Source organism: Apteryx rowi, unplaced genomic scaffold (genome assembly GCF_003343035.1).
Source record: "Apteryx rowi isolate R43461 unplaced genomic scaffold, aptRow1 scaffold_286, whole genome shotgun sequence".
In the NCBI taxonomy this organism is placed as follows: domain Eukaryota; kingdom Metazoa; phylum Chordata; class Aves; order Apterygiformes; family Apterygidae; genus Apteryx; species Apteryx rowi.
In genome coordinates, this window is record NW_020449263.1 from 1,061,858 (window position 1) to 1,084,577 (window position 22,720).

Below are 22,720 nucleotides of genomic sequence, written 5' to 3' on the forward strand. Positions count from 1 at the left end.
CATTAAGCAATGTAGCTATAGGTTCCAGACATATGTTCATTTCAAAACTTTACCTGCAAATTAAAAAGAGCAAAGTTTGATGGATCTTTCCTCACCCACAGATTAGACATTCTCATTCACAAAATAACAAAAAGAATGCAAGATTCACAGCTAAAGAACTGGTAATGACTGAATACGTTCTTGTTAACAGTTACAGCAACTCTTTCACCTCAAAAGAGGTGAAAACATCTCTTTCAATGTAGAAAACATTCAGCATAATGCACCTACAAGCCTCTAGTTTATTTAGGATGACATACATTAGACTTTGCCCTTCTCCCTCGTAAACACCATCAACTTTAAATTTAGAGCATTTTGGCACTTAGACCTCAGCACAGAACAAGAAGTGATATACCTATACTTCTCCAAGTAAAATGTTTTGTTTTGATAAGTAATCTTTCTGAGTCTCTACTTAACTGTATTCCTCCTCAAGTCAGAGGGCAGACATGCATAATTCAGACTTCTCCATAGGTTTTGGTTGGAGGGTCAAACTTTTAGGATAATAATAATAATAATCTGAAGACTGCTGATTATAAAATGCCTATAGATACCTCTTGAATTTGCTAACCTTGAGAACACTGTTGTGCAGAGAGGACTAAAAGGAATTCATTCAGGTTTTATGGAAAACTGTTGTGAAGACCTCCTGCTCAAGCAGTTAATAAAGTTATTTTCTTGCATTTAAAATAATATGATGTCACTTTCTGGAAAGTAGATCCTGAATTTGTCAGAGGACAGGCTTATACAAGAAGTCTCTAGGCAAAGAGCAAATTATTACCAACTTTCACCTTACTTATGATAAAGTCTTATGGAACTAAATAACCCARGTGTAAATGGGCTCAGGGACATTGTTATTTTCATGCAGAGACTGAGGGGGGGGGAACACTAAGTAGCTCATTCAAAACCCTATTACATTGATATTTATGTGTTGTTGCTTCAGAACAAAAATGCCACTATTTTGTTTTACATTAATTGATCAATATTCATCTTTCTTACCACACTGGGCTTCAGTCACTCCTCTTTCCTACGCCAAAGCGTCTTCCAGAGTGTGGGGAGGATGACTTGGAAGCTGACTCCTATTCCATAAGAGCTGTCCCTACAAGCCATTTTTGATCCTAAACGGAACACAAAGTAAAGTGAAGACGACAATACAATCCATGAATATCTTGCTGCTAACACAGAATACTCTCTTCCCTGGAATTAGGGCACATCAGCAAACAACAATGGTAATGCCCACAGTTTATTTTAACTTGTTAAATTTATTTTATTAGTTGCTATCCTCAACATTCACTGTTTGACTCTTGCTGAAATCCCTTAGATTTCACTTCATAGATGTAATTGTACATGAATTGTAATTGTACCATGAAAATCTTTGTGGTAAAGAATTAGCATTCTTATGGAGGGCTTTAAACTGAACAGACCAGCCATATTGCTCTTCAAATGATTAAATTCCCTAGTCTCTGAGAGTTGCAGAAATGTGAATTGCATTTTCAAGTCTGAAGACAGCCATATCTGTTGGGTTTTTTTCATTTTTCTTGAGATCCTATAACCAAAACATGTTTTTAATATCTGCCCATACAAATAAATCGTACAACAAACAATTTTTAAACCAAAGTTTCCAGTATACATTTATATTCATTAACCCAAAACAGGAAATATCCTAACTAAATATACTTTTCAGAAAACGACAATCCAGTAAGCTGGCTAAAAATCCAGTTACATTATTTCATATGGAGAATGAAGAGTGTGTAAATTAGATTCTTAGCTTAAGAAACTGTAAAGCATGCTTTGTCTTTCATCAACCTTCTAATTAAAGGATGTTTTTTCTTTTTTATATCTCCTAGGTCATAGCTCCAAGTCATGTGTGATTTAACTATGATTTTCAATTTTGAATGCAATAGATTTCCTTTTCTTTTCCCACATATGAAACTTCTTTGGTATTCAGCATATATTAAATACAATGCAAATATTGTACAGAGTGGAGCAAAAGCAGAGGGGCATGCTAGTTTGAAGCTCTAGAATTGGTCAGTGGTGGAAGGCACTGCAGTCGCAGTCAAGTGATAATAATTAGTTGGAGATGATGTATAGTAGATCCTTGATTAGTGCTTAGTATCAAGCTATAACCGTGCAAAGGTAACAGAGCTGATCATCACGTCTGAAGATTAATGAGTGAAATGGCCATGTAATAAGTACATGAACCAGAATCATGTGACTACGAAAGAGTGAATGGGATTCTCCTGAATCCAAAGCTCGGAGTTGGCACACAAAAAAAACCAGAGGGATGAATTTTGAAACCGCGGATATAAATAAAGATAAACTAATAAAAGTCAGGGAACAGTATGGTCTGATGCAGGTTTCCTAATACAGATCAAGCGTGTACTTTATCTAAAGCTCAAACACAGGGGGATGTCTTTTAGCACCTATGGTGGCTATTTATTGGGCCACTATCAATATCTGAACTGTGTATATTTAAGCATATATTCTGTTGCTGTATATAAATCTTTCCTGTCTCACACTCACATTCAGAGAGCTAATTTATTAAATGCCAATGTGTAACATAAGGTGCACAACAAGTTACCTAAGTGGAATAACTGATCGGATTGCTCCTCTGCCTGCTTCTCCATCAGCCCGCTGCCAGAGCTCTGGGCAGCTGCCAAGCAGGAGCATACAACTGCCATACACACTGATGGCACTGCAGAACTCACATAACAATCATGGAAGATCTCTGTATGTCCTTATAAYTATCAGAGAAAGCTGCAGGTGAGCAGAAACCAGGTCATACGCTCATACCTTAACTTGACAGTTTCAGAGCAGTAAAATTAGCTTCCATTCCACTGAAGTGTTCTGCTTTTGCAGGATTTTGAATAGGAACCAGAATTTCAAAGGCCAACCAAGACAAAACATAGAAAACTGCATGGAAATTATGTTACCTCCTTTCTCTCTACATTCATCTCTGGGCATTTGTCTTAGTCCTCCTAGCCAAAGGATATACAGCACCTTCCCTCCCTCCTCCTCTCTATCTCATTTAGGCTTTTATCAGATTTAGACAAGATGAGACTGTCTTTTGAGGCCTCATTCAAATACATATATTTTAGATATATTTCCAGGCTTTTCACAGGATCTTGGACTAAAGACCTCCTACCAGTTCCAAGCTGCTATTGTCTTTTCTCTTTAGGCTTTGGCTCTTGGTCAGTATCCAGCAGCTATCAATTTGTCATCTCATTTTTGTCTTTTAATTTTCTGCTTGTTTGCCTTGGCAAAAACACTGTTGCCAAGGTTCAAATTAGCAGGTCTATCTCTGTCAATATTAATCTAGACACTTACAGAATATGCCTTACCCAAATCATGGCCTACTTTAATTTTGGTTTAACACATTTTAACCTAACTGTATGATTTAAACAAGGTAACTTGAGAGGGAAATATGTTATTTAGGAAAATACAAATATTACTATGTCCTCTACAGACACATCCTAGGACGAGTTAGCTGTCTTAGCCACAACTCCACACTGCTGTTCATCATAGTCCCCTGATTATCCATCATGATCTCCAGCTCCTACAGTCACCATTTCCTAGACTGTTTTCATCCATCTGTACAAAAGATGATTCTTTGTTTTTATTTACATGATATTTGCCCAGCTTGCAATGTATGTTGTAAGTAACCTGTTCTTTTCTTCATTAACATGGTGCCAGTCTCTGTACTATCTGCAAACTTTGGTAACATATGCTATAGGCATTATTAAACAACTTGTCTCCTGTCTCCTCTTTCCAGATCTATCTGCTGCGGGAGAATGCTTCAGTTCTGACCTTGTCTCAACTTCCCTGGTGCAGGGGTGGAGTAGAAATACAGCCACATTTATCAAGTCAGCATAGTGTGTTTCAGCACATATGAGAGTTATTCTCAAAGAATGGAAGGGCCTTAGTATCATATATAAAATGACACAGAAAATATATCTGTTAAGATAGATGCACCATGAGACAGTAACATTAGTCCCAGATATAAGCAAAAATAGGCTGTATCAATTCTAGGTAAAATCTCTGACTTGATTAAGGTGAAAATGAGTTTCACACAAAATCACTTAAGTTGAATAAGAGAGAATTAAAAATGCTCCTCACATGCCACTATTTCACATCTGAAATGAAGATACGATCRTCAAGTTCACTTATAGTCTTATCTTCACACTTTAAAATTTGTTTCACATGCTCAGTAGCCCATTTTTTATTTAATAAACTTCTCTGAATTATAAAGCCTTTTTACAGACAAAATACAACTGCTTAGACCACTGCTCTTTTTTCATTGCCTGATTCCCAGTCCTTCCAYTTTTAATGGAATGACCAGAGAACAGACACTATTTATATTATCCTCAGAAAAAAAGGGTTGGTATCCTCCCAGTCTCCATGACAGAGCCAAAGGCAAGGTCCTTTCTTAAAAAGAATTATTACCAAGCCCTCTCTCAGGTAATTTCACTTTATTCTATGCAAGTTGCACTATCCACAGGCAGTATAATGGGCATTATAAAAAGTCCAAACCTTCTGTTCTGTAAACCTTCTGTTCTCCTGTTCAGATTAAATAGTAATATATCACAAATAATTTGTCTAATTTAGTGGAATCACAGGATAACTATGGTTGTGCAAGTAATACATAAAGCAGATCTTCATAATTCATACTGTATTAAGATTGCTAGCAAAAAAACTTTGGGAGGGGAGACAGCAATTTGAATCAAATGTGGAGGTTTCACTGAGACAATATTTTAGATAAACAGTATTGAGAGCTTGGTTTCTCTTACTTAAACCACAAGAATCATGAGCAAAACTTCACACACTACTGGTACAAAGACCCTGCCATAATAAAGCCTGTCTTTGCTCCCTGGAACATGTTCACTTTATCTCTGAAAAATTAGGCTGGCAATTTCATTATAAAGTTCTTTTTTTCAGACTATATGCAACTTTATGGCTAGTGAAAAGTGACAGACAATGGTGAAGCTAGGACATCTGATTTTACCAAACCGGAATAGGCAGAGCAGTACTGGTAATAAACACTACAATTTCTCTTCAGCTGTCCCACAAATTGTCAAAGCCCTGTACTAGTTACCACACCTAAAAAGAAAGTAAAATCAAAGTAATTCTGTTTCATGCCCTTCTAGTTCTATGTACTTTCACTGATCCTTTACCCAAAGTACAAACTGCTTCTTAATGGGCTGATGACATTCCATAAGTATCTTCTCTACATCTTGATCTTAGTCTTCTCAGATCCTTTTACACAGGACATGCAAATGGAAAATATTCCTCATTGTCAAGTCTCTGAAAATCTCAATCCAAGCCCTGCCTTTTCAGACTGTAATTATAGTTTAGAACATTCAGCTTTGATCATTTGTCTTTCCATCTTTTCCAAAAGCCTCATCTTTTTTCCAAATGTACTGTTTTGCTCAGGATCTTCAAAGAATTTCTGGTGTTATTAAACAGTCAGAAAATTGTATCATCACATTAGCATTTGTTCCCTCACTTATCTTAAGCTAAATTCTATTATCTATTGCCTTTTCCATATTGTCAATAAAAAAAACCCTGTTGATATTTGTCACACTTCTCTGTCTTTATTCCTCCCCATATTTATATGCTGCTTCTTTCGCTGCTGACAAACTCAGTTGTCTTACTATCACTTTGAAAGCTAGAGAAATGTTTATCAGCTGTGTCAGAGAAAGCTAATTTATTCATCAAAAGATTTTCCTCCTGTCCTTGAGAAGAAGAGGTTCTTCTTTGTTCTCGTATATGCCACATTAACATGTATCTTAGGAATCTTAGCTGAAATATTAAATAAATTTGAATGAAATGCTTGACAGACACAAAAAGCTATTTTTCAGCTTGAAGTTCTGAAACAAAATTATTATTATTCCATATCCATCCACACAGAGTAAAAGAAATTAAAGGTTCAGTGAATCTTGTGAAGATTATTCCATTTTAGTTGCAGGTGACTATTTTTGACACCTGGACATCCCGGGTCAAAGCTGGCTCTGTGCGTGAAGCTGGTGTGGTCCAAAGTGTGACAAAGTAAGTATAAATCCTATTTATTTCCTTTGGACCTCCAAGGCACCAATGGCCTAGCTTGCAATTGAAATGTGCATAGTGAGTTTCAGAGATAAATAATTTTGTTTGATTTTAAACCATTTCAAATAGAGGGGTTTTGTTACTGAATTTTCATATTTATTCCATTTTATTTTGGTTTATCTTTCTGAATCTCACACACACCCCTATAGATCAAGCAGTACATTTGTGATGATAGACAGGTACTTCTCCTAAACACACTGATAACAAACTTCACCACCATGGGGTGTGGGGTAGAAGGTGAGAAATCTTCCTTATTGCATCAACGCATGTAGCCAAAAAGGGAATGAGAAGGAAAATTCACGAACTAACCAGTTAGTGCTGGCTGCTTGCCTACCAATCACAACTATCAAAAACAGCTAGTGTGACGGAAACTTAAATGCCTCTTGTTACATCATTACAAAAAAGCGACCACTCAGAAACTACCTTTCATCAGTTAACATGAAGTCAGCTTAAAGTAAGAGAAAATAGGAAGGACTTGCAACATTGCCCAGGGAAACATAATTTAGAAGTACAGTAGTACTACACTGCTTTTGCTTGTAGGCTCTTAGTAATAAGCAGTGTGGGGAACTAGCAGTAGCCAACTAATCTGTACGAAATTTCAATTGTCAAATCATTTAACATGGGACTCTCTCAAGCTATTTTCTTTTATTTTAATCTAAAACAAAAATTCATAATCCACAAAAGTAACAGTTGGTTACTTCCATCAGCCTGAAGTACACCCATTCAAACAAAATGCAGGCGTAAGCAAATTTTGGCATTTGCCATATGGCCAACTGAAGCCTGGGCTCCTAGGTTTATGTAAAAAAGCTTTGTATGTGGCAGCACTTCTCTTTTAAAGCTGTTTTTTGGTTTGTTTGGTGGGGTTTGGGGTTTTTTTTTTCGGGGGGGGGGGGAAAAAAAATATAATTGTTATCAGGACCCTGAGTGCACTAATAGGCCTTAGTTGCCATTACCAGGCTCACCCGGGGCCTCCACCTACACCCTCTGACCAAAGGCTCCAGTTAAGCTCAGGCTGGGGCATTCACCCCCTGCCTGAGCTATGTCTTAGGTATACCTGCCCCTGGCTCTGTTCCCGAAGTGCTGCTTGGAGTCCCTGGCTGGACCTGGCCGTCGCTGTCCTGCCTGACGATCGCTGAGCTGTTGTAGGGCCCGTTGCTCTCACCATGGGGCTCGCCTGCCTCTGCTACTGTGGGACTGTGCCCTGTCGCTGAAGTCGCTGCCCGCCTGTGCTGAGGCTGCCCTGACGGGCGAGTGAGGAGTTAACAGGACTGAAGTTTGTCAACTGATATGCAAAAGAACTGATAGCACAAGAACTGATGTGCGCAAAGCTGTTGAACAGAGGAGTTAACAGGACTAAAGAAGTCTACCAACCGATATGCGCAAGAATTGACATGCGCAAGGCTGCAGAATGGCAGCATTAACAAGATGAAGAAGTGAAGTCTGCCACCTGGAATCTGCACGGACCCCCAAGGAGGGAAGAAGCAATACGGAGGTGCTGTGGTCTTGCCTTGCTAGCGGGGTCCTCCCGAGCAGGCAAACAAACAGTCCTGTGATTGTGAAACTCGCAAAAAGTCAGCAAAAGCAGTGTTTGCCCAGAGCCCCAGCCGTATAAAAAGAGACTTGGGAGCTAGGAGAGTTTGAGCAGGGACGGGAACGTGACCTGACCATCCTCTCCGGCTGGACCGTGAGTATTTTCCCCCCCTCCCCTTTTCCTGGGACGCTGGGTTAAGGTAACTCCTCGAGGTTGAGAGCCCTCTCACTAGGAGAGTGAACAAGCTAGCTTTCAAGCAGGGATAAGCAGTGCTTCCAATTAATAGCGCAGTAATCGATGGTTTCGGGTATCCTTTCTAAATTAGTAAGTGATGGTTTTGTGTTATCCTTTCTAAATTAGTAATCGCATTATTTTAATGGATGTTACTAATCCAAGAACTTGTGTGAGGAAATAAACATTTCTTTACTATGATTATATTACTGTCTCAGTCATTGCTATCGAACCTTCATAGCGTGACAGTGCGACATGCCCCCAGCCCTGGCTTGCCCTCCTTAGGGAACAGCCCTCCTGTTGCTGCTCCCTAACAACTGCCCAGTAGAGGAAGAATACTTATCAGAAAAATTCAGTTGCAGATACCTTAGCTATTTTAATTTGACAACTTGGATTATTTTGGGTATTTCRAAAGCTATGCATCTTCAAAGAGAACGTTATTTAACATTTCAAATTATCCTTTGGTCCTGCTCCTCTGACCTTATAGTTACTTAAAAGCACAGATTCCTCAGAATTCCTTTTTCACCCTCCACGCAGCAGTGACTGGAAGCACTGCAGTAACAGTATACCTAGCCCCTGGGGAACGGAGGGCCTCAAACTGCTCAACAGCCAGTCTGCTGGCTGACTGAAAAAAAGGCTTTAATGGCTCTGGCAGGAGCTCTGCCTGACCTTTCACAGTCAGTAACATGAGTTCTCCTAAATGATGAAAGCTGCAAGGCTTAGGGAAGAGTGGGGGTAAACTAAGTATTCATAAATGCTATTCTCAAATATAATTTTATTTAATCATCTTAGAAATAGGAAATATTAGTTAATAATATTCATAACATGTCAATACAGGCAAAACAGGACACATGATCCATTAGTTCATGGAATGCATTAGTGACTTTTTTTATTAAAAGACAGAGAAAATTGCTAGGGACYGTCAGTTTCTTTATCTCAGATATTGATCAAGAAACTACGCAAGAAGTTTGAAAGTAGAAAATAATTTTGGAAATGAAATGATAGAAGTTTAGTATTCTAAGCAAGAAGGGTGCAAGAGCAACACAGGCCATGGGCTTCAGAAAAAACATTTAACAGTTAACTGCAGATCTGCATTAGAGAAGTCTACAAGCAGAATAGCACTGAAGACAATGCAAAGCTTATTATGGATCTTAAGGTGAAACTACACAAAACTTATTACAAGAAGTTAGATGAATTACTTTCAAACTCAGGGTGGAATCAGAGCTGAAGTATTAAATTCCAACTAGTGTCTCCTGTGTAAACCACAATAGCTTGAGGATGTATTAATTTACCCAGAGCAAACCATGAATTAAATACATAATCAAGCTAGGAGAATGCACTGAAATTAAAGGAAAAAGAAATGGAATTGGCACAAATAAGCAAATAATTCCAATTTATAATTAAAAATTATGGAGAGAAAGGATTTAGAAGATCAGAGATCTCAGAAAGATTGCCTCTCGCAGGAATACCATGTATGATAGAAACAGGTAAGTCAGATTAACATTGATTTTACCACAATGACTAGAGAATTTTAACTGGCATAAACTGCCCCTAAATGTGCTCAAACAGTACAGTCTGCAGTGATTATTGATAGAAACTAGACATTTGTCTAACAGAGACAGAGTAAAACTGGACTCAGTATAATTTGGAACTGGAGGCTGACTTAGTGTTCGTTAACCTCAGGGTACTCTGAATAGCGTGCTCTCTTTCCACAACAGGGCTTGTCTTCTCTCACCTCCTTTTAATTTAATTATAAATTGTAACAAATACCTGGTAAATTTCACCAGCTTCTGCAACTCCCAATAGCAGGTTTCTTTTACAGTATTCCAGGGCAGATGAAGGGAAGCACAGCTTGTAGCAACGCCAGATTCTTCAAGACTGTCTTGAAATAAACCAGAAGTTCACGCAAGTACTCGTGCTGGGATCCTTCAGTTAGATCTGCCATCATTTGAAGACAGCACAGATGTTGCTAATTCTGTCTACAGAAATAAGACAATATCACATTAGTTCACTGRAACAATACCTTCCTTCTAAATCATGAAACCAGTTTGAGTTTGCTGCTATTAACTCTTACAATTCTGCCAGTGCTCTGCCGTACCTGGCGTGCTTCAGGAACCTGCTGTGCCAGTATGACATGCAATAAGGGCTTATAAACATATTGTGAAATGGCTGTAGTCATTAATTAACATCCTTTGCAGAAGATAACCACTTTCCAGAGCTTTACCAGGAGAGCTGCCTCTGTGAATATTCCTCGGAGACTGCAGCGCAAAGTCTAGTGGCTTAGTACAGAAGGCTGCAGCAGGCAGCCTGACTTGAGCCACGCGCCTCTTCTCTAAAGAGAGCTTGCAGGTTCTGCTCTACCAGTGCTGGGGCTGGCAACCTCCAGAAAAAAACGGGTCAACAAAACCCAGAAAAAATCAGCATCTTAAACCATAGCAACTGTTGCTAATGGAACATGTACTTAAACCTAAAGACAATCTTTGCTCAATCAGTTACCAAATTTCAGTAAGCAATGTTTGGGAAAGGGTTATGCAAACTATATAATGGATTAATATGTGCATATCATTTTATAACATCATTTAGTTAGAATTAGTGCCTATGAATTAATATTGTGAAAAGAGTCAGGCATGCAGCTGTACAACTGAGCAACTATGTCTCGGTTAGGCAGGAGAGAATTTGGCAGGTATGATGCCTAAGCTACACTTTGTCCATTGTTCTAAACCTGGTTTTTTGCATATATGCTAGGAGATTTTCTTCTGTTAACTCATATTTGTCAGTACCATACAATTTAAAATATAAAGTTAGTCCATGATGATTTACTGTTATTTCTAATRTCTAAAAAGCCCCAATTCAGAATATGCAATGATTTCAGCTCTTCATGTTTTTTTTCTTACCATTTAAAGTAGTAGCATTTACTGAGGAAAAGAAAAACACTGTGCGCTACAAAACATCACACAACTCTGAAAAAAACCCAGCAACTTCAGACATACTGTGCTTTTTCTTCCCTCCCTAACATCTTCCCCTCAGAGGAGATCATGGTAACAACCACTTGGCAACAAAACAGTTTTCCCTGTTATGAYACTCAGCCAGTACAGCGACTCAAAAAATCCACTCCTCAGCTGTTGCAAGGAAGAAAACAAAAACAAACAAACAAACACACCTTACCAATAAGCATCTAAAATTGACTTTTTGGAAATCATTTGGAAAATGAATTTTACTTCAACATGAATATACCTATAAACTAGAATTCTGTAGGCTTTGCTTATCTCAGAAGAGACATGTGGTTTGGAAAGGATAAATAGGCTTCAGACAGGCATCAGAATACATGTCATTGGACAAATGCCAAGACATAAAAAATTTATCAACATAAAATGGAGGAAGAAAGCAGATGATACTTTTCTCATGAGAAACAGATCTGCAGAAGGAAAAGTGGGTGAGTCTTACTTGTTGCGAAAACAGAAGAGGGGAAGTGGGTCACACCCTGACCCAGTATATAACAACCTGGGACAGAATATCCCACCAGTTCTGAAACTTAACTCCCACTCTTTCTGTCTATGGATCTTTGAGATCCCTCTCAGAGTTTTCTTTCCCACTCAAGATGACTGTCATCACCACCTCCCTTCAGAAAACTTGGGGAAAAAAAGGCATTAATGAAAATACTGAAAAAAAATAGAAGGTCTATGCTTGCTTTCTGAATTGCTATTCAAAAAAGCAGTGGAGAAAGTTAATTAATCCTAATAAATATGATTTTTCTCCAAGAGTTCCAACTTTGTTAAGGTCAGCCTTTTTATGAAGACGCTAAAAGCTGCCCCAAGACCACGATACCTTTGGCCTGCTTGCTCCCATTCACTGTGTACATAACCTCATTCTTGCTTACTTCAACATGAACAGGATGGGATTTAAAAAAAAAAAAAAGGTAAAAAAGTGATTATCCGTTACAGGACTCATAAGGAAGTAACACAAACCAGTCGGACTAAAAGAGAACAGTAAAGCTTAAGATCTGTTGCTTTGTGCTTGGAAATGCTAAGAACTGGGGAAGACTATTTACACGCAGTAATGTATAGCTACAGCTGGTTTGTATCAGAGAAAAGGCCAAGAACATTTGTTAGACTATAAGCACAGAGCTTCTAAAAGCCTGAGAGTTCATTTTCTTCATCCAGAATCTTACTGTAAACATTACAGTACTCACCTTCCGTAACTGGACAAAGCTTGGCGTCCTTCACTAGTGGTAAGAAAAAAATTTTCAAAGACATTATGGAACAGGATTGAGCAGCTGTGTAAGGTGAATATCCTCATGAGGCTCATTTGTTCCCCACTTCTCTCACACTGTAACTTGCTTACTAACAGCCACTATTCAAAGAGAACAAAACCCTGAAGCAAGATCTTCACATGAAGTGACATACTTCCAAAGTATGTCAGTCTCTTCTTGCAGCAGTCTCTGCACAGAACTGTTTTAATTCAAAAAGAACTAAAAGATGCAAGCTCAGTTTTCCTTACTTGAGTCCCTTTGGAATACTCAACATCCATTCAGAAAGTAAGAGTTGTTCTGTTTTCATTTTTGCGGAAGGGAAAAAACGTCCAGCAGTAGTCAATGCCTTATCAACATGAAAGCTTACAACCATTTACTGTCATAGTTGATTTGACTAAGAAGGACTTCTGTGATTGCGCTGGTATAACCATAAGGCAGGTATAGATGCACAAAATGCCAGTGATGCACAGCTGCTTATTAAAAAGCTGCCATATGGGACTCTCTCTATATATAGACAGAGTCCCATATGGCAGATATATATGTATATACACACACACACATATATATGGGGCCATATACATATACAGGGTAGAAGACTATTCACAACCTAGATACATAAACATGGCTGTACTTAGAAGTACATCTTTGGTACAGCACCTCTATAGAACATCCTTTTCAAATGGAAAGAGACCATCCAGGGAATGGAGGAAAGGTCTGGGATCAAGCACATCTGCACTATTATAAGGACAGCTTCTGCTGGCCTTTTATGTCACTTCTGTTTCTATTTCCATAAAGTGAAGAGATTATTAATTACTAGAACTGGCCAGAAAATGCAACCTATCCCCATTTTTTTTGTCTGTTTTTAAATACTCAGAAATCCATGAGATGGGAAGGAACTTCAGCAAATTCTACTTTGGCATATTCTAACAAGAATTCTCCATTTTGTTTACTTAGAACACTTCTCAAAATATCATTATCTCCCTAGTAGGTTGCTAATATTTTCTCATAAAATTTTGGTAACAAAAAATTCCCAGCTAGCTCTATTTACTAACTATGTTTCATAATTTGAAAACTTACTAGTTAATATTTCCAAAAATACTTACAGAACTTGTAAAGGCAAACTATTATGGGTTGACATTATAATCATGAACTCAGTAGTATTAAATATTTTTATAACCTCCATAAAAGAGAACAGTTTGTGCAACATTAAACTGAAAAAGGTTAAAAATTAAAAATAATTAAAAATTAAACTGTAAGCACACTAATTACCCCACTAATTTACCAGAGATCAAAGCATATAAAGAGATGAAATCATTTAAAGGGTCACCTTAAGAGTTATTATCATAATAAATTTGCACTTATAAAGCCTGCCTTCATTCCTTCTTGCCATATGCTAACTTAGTCCCTCAATTTAAAGATGTCTCAGAACAAAACTTCTTTGGAAAAATGGAAAATGATCAGTTTAAATGACATAATATATGAAATGTATATGCTTTAAATAAAAAAACTAGTTAAAATACTGTGGTATCAGTTATTATTACATCACAGCTCAGGTAATTTTCACTTTTGGGGGCTTTAAATATTCAGTTCTTAATATTACAGCCATTCTTTTAGCACCCCCTAGCGTCCACTGCAGCTACGAACCATTATTATAAGTAACGTGATCACATTATAATCCAAATCGCTCTATGAGGAGTTACTTTCCCCACTTGAAAAGAAAACTACTGATGTACATCACTGCAGAAGCTTCCCATAATAGCATTTCTCCATCACATACTCGATTGTAATCTGTGTCATTTTAAATTTTCTTTCAGTAAAGTAACGAGAGGCTAGTTTTCATGTACCACAGAAAGGGAAAAATCCTAACAATAAAATAATCGTTGAAGAACTCATTGTCTCTTCCAAATGTAACCTCTCTTCAAATAAATGTATTCCCCAAACTGGAAATTAATATGTGAATTTATTAGTTTTTGTTTTACCTGAATTTACACATGAAAGACTAATCAATTATTCAAGTCAGTTGCATCACCTTCTAAATGATGAAAATATAAAAATGAGCAGCCTTTCTTATCTCTCATTTCATTACAGAAGATTAGAAGGCATAAATTTGAAAACTGTCTTCCACTCTTTGAAAAATCCACAAACCAGTAGAAAAAAATGAAATGAAAAACATGTCACTATCAGCTATTTTTGCTTTTGATTTATGATGACAAAATTAAAAGACATCTGAGACTAACACTGGAGTTCACAAACAGCGGAACAAATTTTGAAATGTGCTAGATAGATTACCCTCATGCTGAACTTCAGCCAACTAGAATCTCAATGTTAAAGCAACACGCAGGGTGCAATAAAGGAGTTAATCATAACTCATGTCAGACAGTCTTCAAAACAAAAATATCTATCCTGAGATTCTAATAAGGTGCAAGTTTGAGATAAAATAAGTTTTCAGAAAATAAGAAATAGAGGAACATAAAATTAGCATTTTAGAGAAAGGGCAGCTTTTATCCTAAATTGTATTACTGGCTCAATGAATTACGGTCATATAACAGTGTATTGAACCCTGCCTTAAGGGACTGACATACTGTTCTCTTGAAGTCTGAGTTGTGTTTTTTTCCTGAACGTTTTTCCATTGTATTATTAATATCGGCTTTGGTTTTGATGTAACAGATGTTTTTGAAAGGTTAATCCATTTACAATCCAGACACAGTGTGTAAACCTAACCCAGAAAGAAGTGGCCTCATTGCTTGGAAGGATTTTCATCTGATCTTCATTGATGACATATTCAAAAGTAATTTCACTTCAATCTGCAAACATTTATTTTTAGAGTTTATCAGAACCACAAATGCATTCTCTTCAATTAGTTTATCTAGGATTACTTACACATTCATGCAATGAATTCTAAGTGCAAACTGCACCTTTTGGTATTTGGTAGACTAGGTATTTTGGTAGACTAGGTATTTGCTCGCTTCACTGCAATACATATAAAGCAGTTATAATAAAACGAAACCAACACTTACTATAATCAATTTTGAAACAGTCACAAYGAATTCTTCCTAAATAACCAAGCTGCACCAGAATTCCTATCAAAACTAGAATATTACTTTGGAAGAAATAACAAACTTCTTTGAACTTGCACAGACATAAAYACATGAAATTTATGTACTGGAAGTGTAAATTTAAACAAGGAAATTGAAAAACCATACAAAGTCCCCACTTCAACCAAATGAACAAATGAAAACAACAACTGAGATTTTCTCAGTGAGCTAGGATTTGTTTCGTTCCTTACTCACTTGAATACCATAAATCAGAAGGTTTAGGATCTTTGAGATAACTTGTCTGTTTTTTCTATTTCTTCGTAAACAGTTGTCTCTATTGGCCTGTCACACAGCAACGGGGAAAGAAAAAAAATGTAGTGTATTGTTAAATTACCAAACAATTTAAGATATTGATACAACATCTAGAACTAATTCAGACTCACTATTTTAAGCTGACAATTTCCAGCATATTTTGCTGCTTTGCCTGTACCTTGAATTTGATCTATTAAATTTAACAGAAACAGTTCTACAACAGACTTTGACCACAAGTGGGAGCAGAGGAGGAAAAAAGCCTATATAGCTCATTTAAAATCTACCAATATAGATACAACTCAACCTGACAGAGTCCTTGTGGAAATCCAGAAGTACATCTATGAATGCTGTGAAATAGAATGCACTCATTAATAGGGAAACATTCTCCCCCACATGCTCACTTCAATTTCCCTGACTATTACAAAGAAAAAATAAGCAGTGAGGTAGTCATTTGCCCTCCTCTTCAGGAAAAAAGCTCTCAAATTTTTCCAATGTCCAGTTCTCTGACTGGGTAAGGAAGGAAAAAGAATTCTTTCTATATCTAGCCTTTGCTTGAAAATATGGCATTCAATTCCAGTTACCGTAAGAGCTCTAGAAATAATTAATACTATTGTTTTCCCTTAAAAGGCCTGAAAGAGGCCCAAAAGAAAAGGGGTTTTTGTGGGTCTTTAGAGTAAGAAACTGTGTGCTGGCTGTATGAGGATACTGTCATCAATTTAAAAACTTGTTTGTAAAGTGTATCGTATTTTGTAGATACTAAGTTTCTCTCTAGTACAATGCTAACTATTAACACTGAAAAGACAAGCTGACAAGGCTGAAGGTTCTTCTCTTATTAGGCCTCTGTTTCCTTTGTGACCTTAGATACAACACACTTTACTCTTTCTATTTGATAAGCTGTTTGCCTGCATTTACCACTAGATCAGCTTTGCAGTTTAGAGCACTTAGATGGTCTATTGCATGGGATGGTCTATTCTAAATGATTTTCAGGGATGTGTAGTGTCCCGGTACTTTCGCAGATGTGGTTTCCTGCCATTGGGAAAGATGTGTTCTATCATGTCAAAACGTCACTAGAAAAATCTTTATGTAGTTCAAACCAGGCAAGTGTCTAGAGACAAAGAGAGCTCTGGGAAGAGCACTGCCTATGTGGTTTTGAAATTTATCCTTCAGAAAAAATATATAACCGATATAGGTTTGTTATAGCTAAAGTGCACTAAGCCATATTTTCCCAGCTTTAAAAGACCATTTATGACACTGAACTGAGTGACATGGATTTCCCCCAAAAATGGTTTTGTTACAGCACTAGTATTCAATTTTTGGCAATCATTATAACTTTGAACACACACCAAAAAAAAAAAACCTTTTAGACTTTTTTTTTAAATGAAACTTTGGGAAAATACTATTAGCTGTTTCCTGAATTGAGACCTGACCGTAAGTTCTATGCAACCTTACACTCATTAAATATGAGACTGGGTTTTCAGGATCAAATTTCTTTTACTCGTACCATGGTCTGTAATAGACTGTGCAAAGTTTTTTTAAAGAAAGGAGACAGAAGTGGAAAAGGAACATATGGAATAGGGTAGGAGAAAAGATAGAAACATAAACCATATGCCACCAATGTCAGTGCAGAACACTGGTCCCCCAAAGCACAGTAACTTCTTCCAGCACTGGGTTGCTCTCCTTTGAGCAGCACAAGCTAATTCATATTTTCCTTCCCATATATCCAGTGCACAGCAGGTTTTATGAAGTAAGTGCCAAGCACTCCCTGTTTTACTAGGGAGGAGGCTAAAGCATGCAAGTGAAAACAAAGATTATGTATCAAGACTGCAGCAAAACAAAGATTTCTATCCAGAAATCTCAACTTTGAATCTGTCTTTCTAAAGCCTAGACTACATTTCCTTTCAAAAGCCAAAAACACATTCTAACAGTCTGGACATTTTTCTGCTCTAATCATGTTCCTTCCCAAACACAAGAAATTAACCCAGCTGTTCTGGCTTCATGACTATAAGCTCTAAATCACATGGTACCTATCATCCACGCACATGCCATGCCACCTCTTTCCCACTCAATTTGAGGAGCTGAACTCTCTGATCGGATGTGCTACTCCAGGATTCTTTGCTTAAGGAAGCTGACTTTCAACTGGAAAGTCATCAAGGAAAGTCCTTCTGAGTACCCACGACAGACACCAAATGGAGACAAGTGGGACAGCAGCACTCCCAGGTGCAGAAACAGTTTCTTAGTTTAAAAATTCACACCTACTGAGCACTGTATGGAGACATACCTTTAAGTCTCCTATTTTATTGCTGCCCCCTTCTCTTTCCTCCATCATATCTATCTTTTTATCTTTCTATCTTACCATTTGCTCCAGAAATTTTTTTCAGTGTCCAGGTGTTTGCCTTCCTAAAATGAAATGTTGTGGCTCAGCAACAATCAGTGAAATAAAATGTATCTTCATTCACCACTCTACGGACAGGGAAGCATCAGTTCTCTTCAGACATGCGTGCATCAGAAATTTTGATGATGAGACAGTCATAAAAAAAAAAAGAATCTGCCAGCAGAAAGCAGACCAAGATCTGAACACATGACAAGATAAATGATTCAAGTAATAAGCCACTTCATAGCTTTCTTTTTCCTTATCCCAGTAACATAAATTTCCTGCACACTGCCCCTTTAAGCATAATGAACATCTAGGCAGGGGCTCTGCCTTTTCCTGGAGCCCTTGCTTTTTTCCATGATAGAACTCAGTAGCTGTGGCTCAGAACTCAGCCATGTCATACTGTCCCACACAGGAAGAAAGTCAGACCATATCTTTGTCTTCACTATTGAAAATATTTACCAGAATAACACAGTTGTTAAGGCCAACAACTGTAATCAGGCAGAACTTCTAAATTCTAGTCGCGGCCCCAGAAAGTGCATACTGTTTAGCTGTTAGAGCAGTCGAGATTAGGAGTCAAGTTTCTAGATGTGTTATGCTCCCATACCCACATTCCCTATATCCACAGTACTCCAATGTGTRCTGCTCTGCCCTCATTTAACCTCCAAATTAGAACTAAGTCAGCAATCACAGAAAAGGACACAACTTGGATTACAGTGGGATAATCACTACTAGTCCTCCAGAATGCACTGGGTAGTTGTCTGCATCTGTTATGGTTATTTTAACTGGGACAAGAGTCAATTAAAAGCATGCCAGAGATCATTTCAATAGAGTAAACAGCACCCCAAATGCATAGCTGTGCAAGAATCATAACCACTACTCTAAAGCAGAATTCAAGGACCCAGACACAATAAATCACAGCTCATTTCAAACACTCAGATTGCTTCTGACCTGATTCTCCTTTAGACATAAGGATATCTCAGCAAATGCACAATTCATCAAAGTCAGGGAATAATCAGCGGGTTTAACAAAGCCTGTTTCTTCTACTCAGCCTTTCAGCCTACTCAGACAAGAGAGGTATTTGTTTTCCCTCTACATTATTAAAACCACAAGATTACAAAATCTTAATCACAGGAATTTCCTTTGCAGTCACTAGGCAGCCTGTGTAATCCTTTGCGGCATCTGTTCAACAACTACATCCTGCAGACCAGAAAATGTGTTTGGGAGTCTTAAAGCAACCAGAAAGTACAGTGTATCTTTAGCTGTTGCAAGGGCTAGCAAGACTATGCTGATGAAATTCAGAAGTATCATTTCTTCCATATTCATAGATTTCTGCTCAAGTGCTCTTTCTGTTCCTGCAATGTAGAAACTAAAATAATAAGAACCAGAGAAGGATGTGAAAAAGTTTTTGTGGGATGACTGGGTTTGATAGTACACTCAGAAGACAGCTTACATGGGAGAAGAGAAAAACAGAATCCCTTTCAGCCATCGCCAGCAGAGGTAATGTCAAAGGAAGTTCAAATCACATTCACATTAGAAGCAGAACCTCTGCTATACCAGTACTGCAGTAAGATCTRGATGAAATAGCAAGTCTACAGCAGTACAAAGGACATACTTAGAATTCACATCCATTCTGGACTCAAATACCGAGCATATATCTGACCACAAATCCTCCCCCTCCCTGCAGCCAATGTTTGGAAAAGCCAGTTCTTCCCCCTGCACCTCTTACTGCTCCAGGGAACTTACCTCTTTAGCTCACAGATCATTCCCAACCAGTCCCAATAAAAAAGTATACTTGTATATCATTYTTCTGAAGAAGAAACTCTGCTGTTCTTCAGCTGTAGCTGAACACCTTACACCTCAGTTGACCCTCCCCCTTTTAACCAGTTCATATATTCCAAGTTCAGATGTCCACCCCCAATATATGCATCCCTCTTGACCCTTTTTCCCCACAGTATTCTTTAAGATGTATTTAAACATGCATGTTTCATCTTTATTTATCCACAATCCAGTTGTTGAAATGTCAGCTCGAATATTCCATTCAGAATTCACACTCACAACAAATTTTAACAAGGCCCTGTCCTGCCATCCAAAAATAACACATCCATTTTCCGTTAAGCAAAACTGGCATTACGAAGTATAAGTGAGACAGAATAAACATATCCCGGCCACTGCATGACATCATTTGTGCCATACACAGCAAAAATAAATAAATAAATAAATATATTTTAGTTTCTACATCTCAAAGAACCCCAGATGTTTCCATATTCCACCACCTAGTCCCTAGTCATTATTTTACTTAACATTAAAGGGACACAATAGTTTGTGGAAGAATCCCAGAATGTTGCAGCAGAAAAAGAAATATTGAAGAGAGCGCCAGTCATTTGAAAGTATGGCCATAAACCTAGGTATTCATAACCAAAGGACTGCATCACTCACAATGTTACACAGTCAGGGCAGTTTTTACTCTCCTTACCAAATTTACACTGCAGCAGTGTATTTGAGAGACCACCTGTATGTTATTTATCTTAAATGGCCTTCAGATAATAAACCCAGTTAGCAAAGGTATGCCTTTAAGTAACAGCAACAGTGAGAAAGCTAGTGAACATGACCTTGAATTATTAACCACACCTACATACAATGGAAAAAGATAAACTATAAGAGAACATCCACTCAATGTTCTCAAAGGACTGGTTTACAAACCACACTATGTACATCTATACACAGAAAGTTTAAATGCTCTTGTAATATGTGAAAAGCCTCACATTTTCCATTTATATTTTTAGTTCTAAAGAGGCACATTCTGGCTCTAGTTGAAGACCAGTCCGACAAATCTGTTTTTACAGCTTACTTGTTTTGGAAGCATATCATTTTAGATATTCTCCTAAATTAAAATCAGACATCCTCCCAATTAAAATTCTGAACAAGGTCTTTCCCTTGATTCCTGCATTCAGAGAGTTTGGGGGTTTTTTGTTGATTTTTTTTTTTAAAGAAGGCATGCAGATACAGAATATGCTAACACATAAGAATAACCTATAATATCTGCAAGAACATCTTTATTTTTACCTTAGATTTCATATTTTACAAGACTCTTGGAAAACAAACAAGATAAAAAATACAAGAGCTCAACAAAAATGTGTGATGAGCAAAGAAACTACACTAGAAGAAAGTCACTCTAGGGCCATAAAGCCAACTAGAGTTTCATAATATAGCATTCACTAGTTAAGAGATGACAGATTGTGGCTTCACAGCAGATTACAGTTCAGGCTGGAGTAGATAAGGACAATGTGGACAGGTTCCTCCATTATTCATTAAAGGATCTGCTTTTACTTAGAACCCCTAACTGAAAGTCTGTACAGAATTCAAAACACAACAGATATGGAATTGAAAACATTTATTTTATTTAATATCAAGTGCTAACTTTTGTAACAGATACCGAGTTAAGCATTGACACTTTCATAAACAAAAACACATACAAAAGTTGCTCGGATAATGCAAAAAGAGGGTAATACAACCATATCCCATTCTGACTCATAAGTTGCAGTTGTATGCAGCTGTATTATATCCTAAATTAACAAGAACAGCAAGCAGTCAAGGTTGGTTCCAAGTATTTGGATGCTGTTGCCACCAAGTCCATAGGCTCTCTTAGAGCTCCTCAGTCCTGGGTACAAGAAGCATCTAGTCCTAAAAGTTTTGCTGCATCCAAACCAACCCTGCAGAGGAACTGATGCATTTAAGTTCTTCCGAGTCATCCACTAGAGCCAAAATTGTTCTGTGATTTCAATTCTTCACCCACTAATATTTTTTTTCTAGCCTATTATAGTTAATTTCATTTAATATATTAAGCTCCAAAGTACAGACACTAGAACCTAAAACTATTGCTTTATTTTCTCAAACATTTTTCAAGTGCCAGTCTCAAAAGTTACAGGCCCCTGACAGAGCCTGTAAGGAGCAGGAGACAGTCAAATCATGATTTTAAGACCAACGAGGCACAGAGCCTTATTTATAAAGACTCAGTTTAGAAGTCATCTTTGCCCTCCGAGGTCTTAAAATTCAGTAGCATCCTTGGAACCCTCAGGCCTATATAGCTTAGGGAGAGCACCGTTTCTGCACAGGCATTGCTCAGAGCCCCCTTACCATCAAGTCCCCCTGGCTTGAAAAAAAAAAAAAAACTTTTGAAAGAAGTACACAGGGCCCAGGCTCAGCTCTCCAGCAAGATCCGGGGAGGGACCCCCGGAGGAGGCAGTTGTCCCCCAGCAACAGCCCGGCGCAGACCACCCTCCCGCGGTGAGGGCGCAGCCCCGGGGGCAGGGGGCTCGGCGCTGCCTGTCTATCAGGACAGGCCGGGCGACGCGGAAGGGCCTGTCACCGCGGGCACGGCCCGGGCAGGGCTCTCGAGAGGCGGCTTCCCGGGCTCCCTCACGAGCGGCCCCAGCCCCAGCGGCGCCCCTCAGGCTCCCCGCACTCACCACCTCCGAGGGCGGCGCCCGCCGCGGCCGTTAACGCTCAGCGCAACACCCGAGGCGCCGCACGGGCAGCCCGCCCCCACGCTCCGTCACCGCGAAGCAACCAACCGCAAGGGGCGGGGAGGTGCCGGGCCGCCATGCTGACTGAAGGCGGAAGTGCCCTGTAGCACGCGTTAACTTACCAGTGAGGCCGTTAACGGGGCCGCCATGAGACCGCCTAACCATCGAGTCGCCGGGCAAGGCAGGCCAAGAGCGGCGGTGTTCGCCGGGCCGGGGTGAAAGGTCGGAGGTTCTGCCGAGAGAAGATGGTGGCGCCGGCGGCGCTCCGCGTGGTGCGCTGCGGCGGCAGCAAGCTCCACGGCGCCAGGGCCGTCTTCTCCGCCGACGCCAGGC

The 22,720-nt window shown here is 38.7% G+C and overlaps 1 protein-coding gene and 1 long non-coding RNA gene across 5 annotated transcripts in view; one reads left to right on the forward strand and one right to left on the reverse strand.

The window, feature by feature from the left end:
* The window catches only part of LOC112967675, a 78,521-nt gene extending 56,106 nt beyond the window's left edge, over positions 1–22,415 (reverse strand). For all 3 annotated transcript variants that reach the window (XR_003254075.1, XR_003254076.1, XR_003254074.1), the window contains exons 1-3: positions 22,331–22,415; positions 9,665–9,873; positions 1,030–1,148 (exon numbers count right to left, since the gene is read on the reverse strand). This is a non-coding gene — a long non-coding RNA (uncharacterized LOC112967675). The remainder of the gene's footprint in view (positions 1–1,029; positions 1,149–9,664; positions 9,874–22,330) is intronic.
* A 110-nt stretch (positions 22,416–22,525) lies between these two features.
* Positions 22,526–22,720, forward strand: part of WDR75 (WD repeat domain 75) — an 18,818-nt gene continuing 18,623 nt past the window's right edge. Inside the window, exon 1 of one of the 2 annotated variants that reach the window (XM_026069058.1) lies at positions 22,526–22,609. Coding sequence is in view for 1 of the 2 variants with exons in the window: in XM_026069057.1 (XP_025924842.1) it covers positions 22,633–22,718 (86 nt within the window). In the remaining variant the exon portion in view is untranslated. Of the gene's footprint in view, positions 22,719–22,720 lie in introns of both variants that reach the window. The other variant, XM_026069057.1, reaches the window with a different exon arrangement.